We start from the raw sequence: 9,048 nt of genomic DNA, 5'->3' as shown, positions 1-9,048 counted from the left end.
AAAACAGCATTATCTCAGCTGCTTCGTTATAATGAACAATATTTCACAGTGCCAGCCCTGGAGTTACCTTCAGAACTTCTTTTATCAGGCGAGTGGCACAAGTCTAAGCTGGATTCGGCTCTCCCCACACCTTGTCTGCTTGAGTAGTAAAAAAAAAAAAAAAAAAAAAAACTATGTAACAGTGTGGTGTGTCCAGAGAAGAGTGAGGCACTTAAGATATTCATCAGGATGCAGCTAGAGGACAGTGGCTGCCACTTGACTGTGCAGGACCTTGTTTGCCACATGTAGAGTATAGATTTTATCTTGAGGTAGTAGGGAGACCACCAAGTGTGTGAGCAGGGCACTGCCATCATCAGAGTTACGTGGCAATCTTACAGGATTATGCAGGATGGAGGAAGGCAGGATGAGGAGAGACCAATGGCTTATGGATCACGAGTTGGCCAACCACTTCCAAAGCTGCTCCTCTTCCCTCATTCCCTCTTGCTCATGGATCCTCCCAGTTATTTCCCTTACTGGTCCCCATTAGAAAGATCACCCCATTATTCTCTGCTCCTTCCCTAGTGAGGATGTCAGAAATGCCCTGACTCTGCTCTGCTGCCTCACCCAGTTCTCTTCAGCTGAATCCACCCTTGAAAGCCATCTGGCATAAGGTATTATTTACCTCCATCCCTCCTCTCCTCTCCCTTTTTCATATATTACCAAATATTTGTGTGTTCCTTGGTGGCAGAAACTATATTTTATATTTACTTTTTCCTCTTCCATGCCTAAAGTAAGGGCTACATATTGATTGATCGACTGACTGATGGTCCAGAGAGGTTAAGTGACTTGTTTAGAAGTGCGTAGCTAAGCTGAAACAATCACCCACAAGTGCCAACCATAATCAAGTGTTCATGCTCCCTGAGGGTCTTTGTGTCCCAGAAATGCAGGTAGGGTCACCTGGTATTGATGTGCCCAGTGCAGATGGGGATTGATGGATAGATGACACCCCGGGTCCTAGAGCTCCTACTCACGGATACAGGTCTCCTGAATGGGAATGCCAGGTCGTCGGTTCCGGAAATAGTGCAGCTGACACCGCTCACAGTTCTTGCCCTCAGTGTGATCCCGGCAGTTGTCACACACACCACCATGTGCTCCCTGGCTGGCAGCAAACACAGCTGGGTCGAAGTGGCACATCTCTGAGTGCCCATTGCAGTCACACCCTAAAAAAAGAGAGTCCTAGGCCTGACGTTTGACCAGCACCATTGTCATCTACAAAACACTTTCATAGCAGCTCGCTGGCATCTCCAAGCAACTCTGCAAGTTACATACACAGAGCAGGGATTGGGAAACCAAGGCCAATGGAGGTGTGTGTAATTTTTTTAAGGTTGAAAAAATATAGTTGTGCAAAAATGACCAGAATTACTGGTTAGATAGAGACTGGTGGAATCCCTGATACTATGGCCCTGGGTTATCCTTCAGGCCTGGAAACCAACTTACTTCTGTGGATTGGCTCTCAGCCCAACAGAAGAAAGACCTACAAGCGGAACATCTATCCCAGGGAGATGCACCCCTTAGATCAATCAGCCATGAGACATCAGAGGGGCAGCATTCACATACAGGGAAAGCTGGACAGACAGGAATGCATAATTAAGAAGGGCGCAGGGAGGAGACAGTCACAGGGAAGAGAGGGGAGGAGTGTTTTTCATGGTTGGGCATTGTAACTGGGGCCATGAAATCAAATGTGCATGAGCTATTGAGAGTAAAAGGAATCTGCTTCGTAAGTTTGTACCCAGATTACAATAATAATAATAATAAAATAGTTATGTCAAGTTGACACCAACTAATGTCAACCCCATGTGTGTTAGAGTGGAATTGTTCCACATAGGGTTTTCAACGGTTGATTTTGTAGGCCTCTCTTTCAAGGTGCCTCTGTGTGGACTCGAACCTCCACCCTTCCAGTAAAAAAATTACACACACCTCCATTGGCACAGTCAACCATGCTAACCATTTGCATTATCCAGGGACTTCTATTTAAGGCCACATGACTGGTAAGAAGGCAGAATTATATTTAAATAATAAAACCTAGATTCTCCCTGTGTCCCAAATGAGGTCATCAAGGCCCAGAAGGGCCAACATCTGACCCAGGCCACCACAGGAGACAAGGTGATCCTAGACTCGTACTTTGGCATTCATGGGGATCCTGATCATCTGCAGGTCTCCAGGGCCGGTTGTTGTAGAAGGGTGCACAGCGGTCACAATTGGGGCCAGCAGTGTTGTGCTGGCAGACGCAGACATCATGGACCTAGGAGAAGGGGTCCTCAATCATCAGTAATGAGAAAGGAAGAGAAGTCCCAGGGATGGAGTTTGCCTCTCCCTTCTGACTCTCCAGTCAGGGCTCAACTGAATCCCTAACTTGACAGGATGCTTTACCTGAACACCCCAACCTTCTCTCAGCTCCTGTGACACTGCTTGTCTGTCTTCGTGTGTGTGTGTGTGTGTATGTGTGTGTGTGAGAGAGAGAGAGACTTCTTTGTTCCTCTAGCTAGATTTTCTTTTTAATGTTGTGCTACCGCCCCTCTTATTGTATATGGCCTTCCCTTCATCCTACTAAGTACAGGTCTGCTCTAGTTAGTGACTTCCCCTCCCTTCCCTGGTAACCATCAAAAATTATTTCTTTCTGTGTGTACAGCTTTTCTTGACTTTTTATAACAGTGATCTCATACACTAATTATCCTTTTGTGATTGATAATTATTTCACTCAGCTTAACATCCTCCATCTTCCAGTTTCATTTATCCATGCTGTGAGGTGTTTTGCAGATTCGTCATTCTGCAAAAACTACCCAAAATCAAAGAATAATGAAGAATCCTCTGGCTAGATTTTTAAAGTTTGTTCCTTGCACTTGGACACCGTCATGCTTCCCAGCATAGCAGGTGCTCAGACAACCTTGTTGGTAAACTGTGTGATTCTACAAGCTTGTAGGTCCTCGGAGATTTATATTCCAACAATCTTTGAGTGCAGTTGTTTGGTTAATGAGACTGTTACAACGTATTACTACTAGATTTATTAAGGCATAAAAATAGCAGAGCCATTGTGTGGTAATTGCCTTCCATATTAAGCCCATCACCCTGGGCCTGATATTCAAGAATGTGTTTGTTCCCATTCTCCTCTCCCACTCCCTCTTAAACATACAACCAAACTTCTAGCTACTTCTGGTACAAACCCTGCTTTTTCCCACCTTTTGGCCTTTGTTGGTGTTTTTCCTTCTGCCTGAAATTCCCTTCTCTCCATGCTCACCAGCACAATCCTGACCATTAAGCTCCAGTTTAGGATGGCACCTCCTTCATCAAACTTGCCCTGGTCCCTCTAGTTCCACAGACTGAAACCCAGGCTTCTCTTCAGAATCACCTGAGGAGCTTTTACAAGGTACCAATGTAGGCCCACATCAAACCAATCCAATACCACTCAGATCAAACCAATCCAGTACCACTCAGGAGGGGGAGAGGCACAGGCCCATCACATATATATATATATATATTTGGCTGACAACAGATTTTTTTTCAGAGCAGTTTTAGGATTACAGAACAATTGTGCTGAAGGTACAGAATTTCCCCTTTCACCTTCCATACACTATTTCTCCTACTATGAGCATCTCACGTTCCTGTGCTTACATTTGTTACAATTGATGAACCAATACTGACATGTTGTTATTAATTAAACCCCACAGTTTACATAGAGGCTCACTCTTTGTGTTGGACAGTACTATGGGTTTTGACAAGTGCATAATGTCATGTGTCCAAAATTACTATATTGCATAGAATAGTTTCACCAAAAAAAAAAAAAATTGCAGTCAAGTTGATTCTGACTCATAGCAACACTATAAGTAGGACAGAACTTCTCCTGTAGAGTTTTCAAGGCAGTGATTTTTACAGAAGCAGAATGCCACATCTTTTCCCCATGGAGCAGCTGGTGGGTTCAAACTGCTGACTTTTAGTGAGCAACAAAGAACTTAACCACTGCATCACCCTGGGCTCCACCTATTCATCCCTCTACTCTTCCCCTGAACCCCTGGCAACCACTGGCCTTTTGCTGCCTATAACGTTGCCTTTTCCAGAATGTCATACAGTTGGGAACCCACCATGTGTTTAAGTGACAGTTCTGTTGTGCAGCCAGATTTGAGAACCACGGGGCAGAGTGTGTTCTCACTGTCCCCTGAATCCCACAGCACTCTGCATTCCTCAGATCTCAGCCATCCTACTGTGCTGTAGTTTGTTTGTTTATGGGCCCTAATGACCTCCCAGTCCCTGAGCTAGACTCACACTGGACTCCCCTGTCATCTGGGCAGCAGCTGGCCCGGAAGTAAAAAGAATACAGCGACTGCATGCTCATTTCACTTACATTTTCTTCCCAGGCCACTTTACAGGATTTCCTCTTGTCCCTCTAACGAAAGGGCAAATATCTTGGCTCCTTTATGTTGACAGAAAAGTTTCTGAGTGGTAAAGATGTTTAATGCACTCAGCTGCTAACCAAAAGTTTGGAAGTTCGAGTACACCCAGAGGCACCTCAGAAGAAAGGCCTGGTGATCTGTTTCCAAAAATCAGCCATTGAAAATCTTGTGGAGCACAGTTCCACTCTGACACACATTGGGTCAGCATGAGTCAGTGTCAACTCAACAGCAACTGGTTGTTTTTGTTTGTTTGTTTGTTTTTTAATGTTGTCAGAGGAACTGAAAGCCCAGAAAAGTAAATGACAGAGCTCTCTGTTTCTTCACCAAGATTCTCACACCTCTACCAGTGGTTCTTAAGTTTGATCTCACAGCAAAATCTCATTAAACTGGAGATTTTTAGATCGCTATCCCTGATGAATCTGATTCTGCTGGTCTGGGAGTTGACGTAGCATCTATACCAAACTGTGTGTGTTCTCTCACTCTGTCCTGTATCTTAGCACTCAATAAAGACTCCTTAAATCAGTGGCTCTCAATCCTGGTAGTGTGTTAGAATCACATGAGAGCTTTAGAAACCAATAATAGACCAAGTCGTCCTTCTTTAACCTGTGAATGGATAAACATACTATGGTATGTCTATAACATGGATGATTGATTAAATTGATTCAGTGATCTAAAAAAGACAGAAAGAAATAAGTGATTAACCATGAAAAGACATGGAGGAACCTTAATTGCATGTTGCTAAGTAGAAACCAGTTTGAAAAACCTACATACTGTATGTATATCCCAACTATATGGTATTCAGTAAAAAGATCAGTGGTTGCTGGGGTTCTGAAGAGGGGTGGAGGGTAGCCTAGGGCATTTTTAGAGCAGTGAAACTATTCTATATGATGCTGAAATGGTGCATACATGACATTAAGTATTTGTCAAAACCCACTGACATGTACAACACAAAGCATGAACCCTAATGTACACTGTGGACTTTAGTTAACAATAATATATCAATATCAGTTCATGACTTGTAACAAATGTACCATGGGAATGCAAGATGTTAATCATAAGAGGAATTGTGTATAGGAGAAGACAGTGGATGGAAACTCTGTGCTTTCTGCACAGTTTCTCTATATAAGCCAAAGCTGTTCAAAGAATAGTCTTTTTAAAAACAATAAAAAACAGTATGATTCTACATAATGTCTGTGGGTAGGGATCTAGGCATATATTTTTATATATATATATGTAGCCAGAATTGAGAAGCCTTGTCTTAAGCTCTTCCAATATCTACATACCCACACATTTATTTATATGTACCTGAAAATAAAAATTATCCCAAACCGTAGGTCTAAGGAAGTACTACAAAATTCTGATTTTTGAAATGATGATGACTCAGAAGATTTTTTTTTTTTTTTTTTTTTTTGCTGTTGAAACATTAAATATTTGAGGATATCTTTGGCCTGCCTTGCCCATGTCCCCCACTCCCTGCCCTTCCTACTAAGAGTCACCTGGACAGCAGTGGAGGGGTCAGCAGGGGCTCCAGGTGTGGGCGCGCAGCGGTCAGCGTGGCCATTACAGAAGCAGCTCCCCTGCACACGCAGCTGGGACACTGCATAGTAGGCACTGGGCGGGTGGTAGCCCCTCTGGGGCACAGGGCCCAGCTTGGTGAAGTTGACTCTCAAGTTTGTGATGTCCCCTAGCTCTGAAAGGCAGCAAAAAGTAATGAGGGAGAAGGTTGGGGATGGGAAAACAAAGAAAGAAATTTAGAGGTAGACAGAGTTTCCTCCGGCAGGACAGATGAAAAACAACAACAAAAAAATACCTGATCCCACCATCCCTTCCCTCCTTGCTCCACAAGGCTATATCAGGGACCAGCCCTCAACTCTGCCAGTGTCCTAAGGGGAAGAAACTCTCTCAACTCAGGTTTTTTGAATCTCAGTCTACCACAATACCCCCATGAGGTAGGCAGGGAAAATATTAAATCCCCAACCATGTTGGTGGAAATATGGAAGACCTAGAAATGTCCATGACTTAGGTCCCAGCTCTATTTCATCCCCCATGCCTGTACTCAGTCCCATAGGCTTAAAGAGTGGCCACACTCACCTTGAATCTTTTGACCTTGGGTTGTTGGAATCCCAGAGGCTAAATCCATGATGTTAAGTTGGACCTGTAGAGAGAAAGGAAAGGGAAGAACTGAAGTTAACAAAGCACATCTCAAAAGAAGTCCTTTCCACTCTGGCCCCTAACCTTGCCATCTTACTTAGTGGCCCTTCTTCCCTGGAATCTGAGATAGACCATGGATATGAGGTCACCCAACTGTCCTGAAGGAAGGAGATAATCACTAGGCCCTAAAGGAGTCTGAGTTTATATGTATGCAACATCCTTTCTCCAATTAAAAATACAGATATCCCAAGAATTCTGATTTCATTGGGTCAAAAGTAATGATAAAATGTATAATCCACACAAAAGGACTTGGCTATTGGTGAATTAAACCTGAAATGTTCAACCTTGTGTTAAACTCCACTAAGGTAAAATCAGAGAATGTATTAAATTTGTGTGATTTACTCACTTGTATCTAACCATCCCAAAGTCCTCACACTGAAGTAAAGTTGATTTTACCCTCTCAACTACAGGGATGTGCCAATGAGCCCGAGGGGGAGAAGTTGTGGGAAGGGGTAGGGTTGAGTTATGCAGTGGACTCAAGACGTTTCTCGAGTGTCCCTACTGGGCATCAAAGTGATTATGGCCACTCTGGGAGTGGCCCAAGGAGTCATCATTAGAAAGTTCAGGGAAGACAGCAAGGCAAGCTGACTGAGGGCATTCTCATCTCTTCTCAGGCCAACTTCTGGGTTGGACAGTGAGTCACTGAGGACCACCACCTGTCAGAGTGGTGAGGCCAGACTTGCTAGGACTGGGAAAGAGGCTTGAGTGAGTGAAAGTCTGTGTGACTGTGTGAACAGTGAAACCTCTCCCCATGTCAACTCTCACAGGTTGGGCTCCTTGACCTACCTTCCCTCCATTTAGGCGTCCATTAGGCCTCTGGGGGAGGGACTGGCACTGAGCTTCCTGCCACCTCTGAGGCTGACCCTGGTGCACCCGGGGGAAGGTAGAGGTGCAGTCAGCAGCCAGGTACTGGTACACCTGCCAGGTCTTGCCAAAGTCTGAGGATCGCTCAATCAGCATTCCAGCAGGCAGGGGCCCCTGTGGAAACACAGGTAGGGTAGGAGCCCTGAGTGACTGAAGGAGGGGAAGATTTGGCATTGTGTCCCCTGGACCCAGGGTCACAAAAGAAGACTACTAAAGAAGCACTGATGACCCCTGAGACCTGCAGTGAGGAAGGTGAAAAGGGGCTGAAAGAGAGCCAGTGAGTGCAAGAGTATCCAGGCCTGCTTCCACCTGGCAAACCATAGGCCATGGAGGGTTTTCCCCAGAGGAAACAGAGAAGGTAATAGAAATGAAATCTTTATAGAAGATATGTTTGTTGCTCAGCCTGCCACAGAGACCTCCAACCCAGAAATTCTCCCATTTCCACAGGCAGACATTTTTCCTTCCTACTAGCTCTTGGTTTTGTCTACTTCCATAGTTTAGGCCACGGTCATCTTGAGGAGCCATTACTCCATTAACCTAGAACTAATATCCAGCCTCTGTGCTACTCCCTCCAAACTATTTTATCTACTTCACTGAAAAGACCTTCTTAGTGGATCATGGATCACATCACTCCCCTAAAATAGATCCTTCAGTCCATTTACATTGAGCTAAAGATAAAATGCAAGCTCCTTTGCATGGTGTTTTATCTCCCTACACACTCCCTCGGTGATTTCTCAGGACTTTCGATGGTTTCTTTACACCAACTAGTCTCAGCTTGCACTACTTCTTTGAACTGCAGGTTTAGAAACCCAACCTTCAAAATAGATCCAACTTCCCAAATCAGGCCTGTTGTTATCAATGAACTGTGTCTCCCAAAAAGATATACTGACGTGTGGTCCACTATAACTATACATATGATCTTACTTGAAAATATGGATGCTTTTTATGTTAATGAGGTCAACCAGTGTAAGGTGGATCCTGAATCTAATAACTTCTGAGTTACAAAAAGATCAGAATAGACATAAAAAAAACAAGCACAAGGGAAGACTCATATGAAGACAGACACACAGCAGATGGATCTGAAAGCCCAGGAATGCTAAGTATTACCACGGCTATGAGAAGGTGAAATAGACAAGAAAGAACTCCCCCCTAGAACATGCTCTGAATTTAGACTTCTAGCCTCCAGAACTTTAGGAAAATCAATTTCTGTTCTTTAAAACTACCCTTATGGTACTTTTTGTTACAGCAGCTTTGGAAAACAAAGACACCCATCTTTCGAGTTTCTGTGCCACCATACTGTCTAAGCCACACCACCTCCTCCCAGTTTCTCTAAGAGACTCCCACCCAGCTTCCCCTCATTCACTCTTATTTCAGTCACACCTGTCACCATACAGAAAGAGCATTCTTTTTAAAACATAAAATGAGCCACGTCACACCTCTGTCCAAAACCACCCAATGGGGGAGATCTGGCAAGATGGTGAACTAGGCAGAAAGACTGCACAGACCCTTTTCAACAAAGAAAAGGGAAAACAATTAACACAGACACAGA

General features: G+C 44.1%; 1 protein-coding gene across 1 annotated transcript in view; it reads right to left on the bottom strand.

Moving 5' to 3' along the window:
• Positions 1-9,048, bottom strand: part of LAMB3 (laminin subunit beta 3) — a 63,222-nt gene that overhangs the window by 18,519 nt on the left and 35,655 nt on the right. Inside the window, exons 5-9 of the mRNA XM_007953064.2 lie at positions 7,422-7,613; positions 6,516-6,579; positions 5,921-6,114; positions 2,161-2,281; positions 1,011-1,199 (exon numbers count right to left, since the gene is read on the bottom strand). Of these exons, the coding sequence (XP_007951255.1) occupies positions 1,011-1,199; positions 2,161-2,281; positions 5,921-6,114; positions 6,516-6,579; positions 7,422-7,613 (760 nt within the window). The remainder of the gene's footprint in view (positions 1-1,010; positions 1,200-2,160; positions 2,282-5,920; positions 6,115-6,515; positions 6,580-7,421; positions 7,614-9,048) is intronic.

The sequence above is a fragment of the Orycteropus afer genome, unplaced genomic scaffold, assembly GCF_000298275.1.
Source record: "Orycteropus afer afer isolate SDZICR_OR568_19922 unplaced genomic scaffold, OryAfe1.0 scaffold00013, whole genome shotgun sequence".
Lineage (NCBI taxonomy): Eukaryota > Metazoa > Chordata > Mammalia > Tubulidentata > Orycteropodidae > Orycteropus > Orycteropus afer.
Note: the sequence above shows the minus strand (reverse complement) of the source record. Positions and strands in the feature narration are given on the sequence as shown.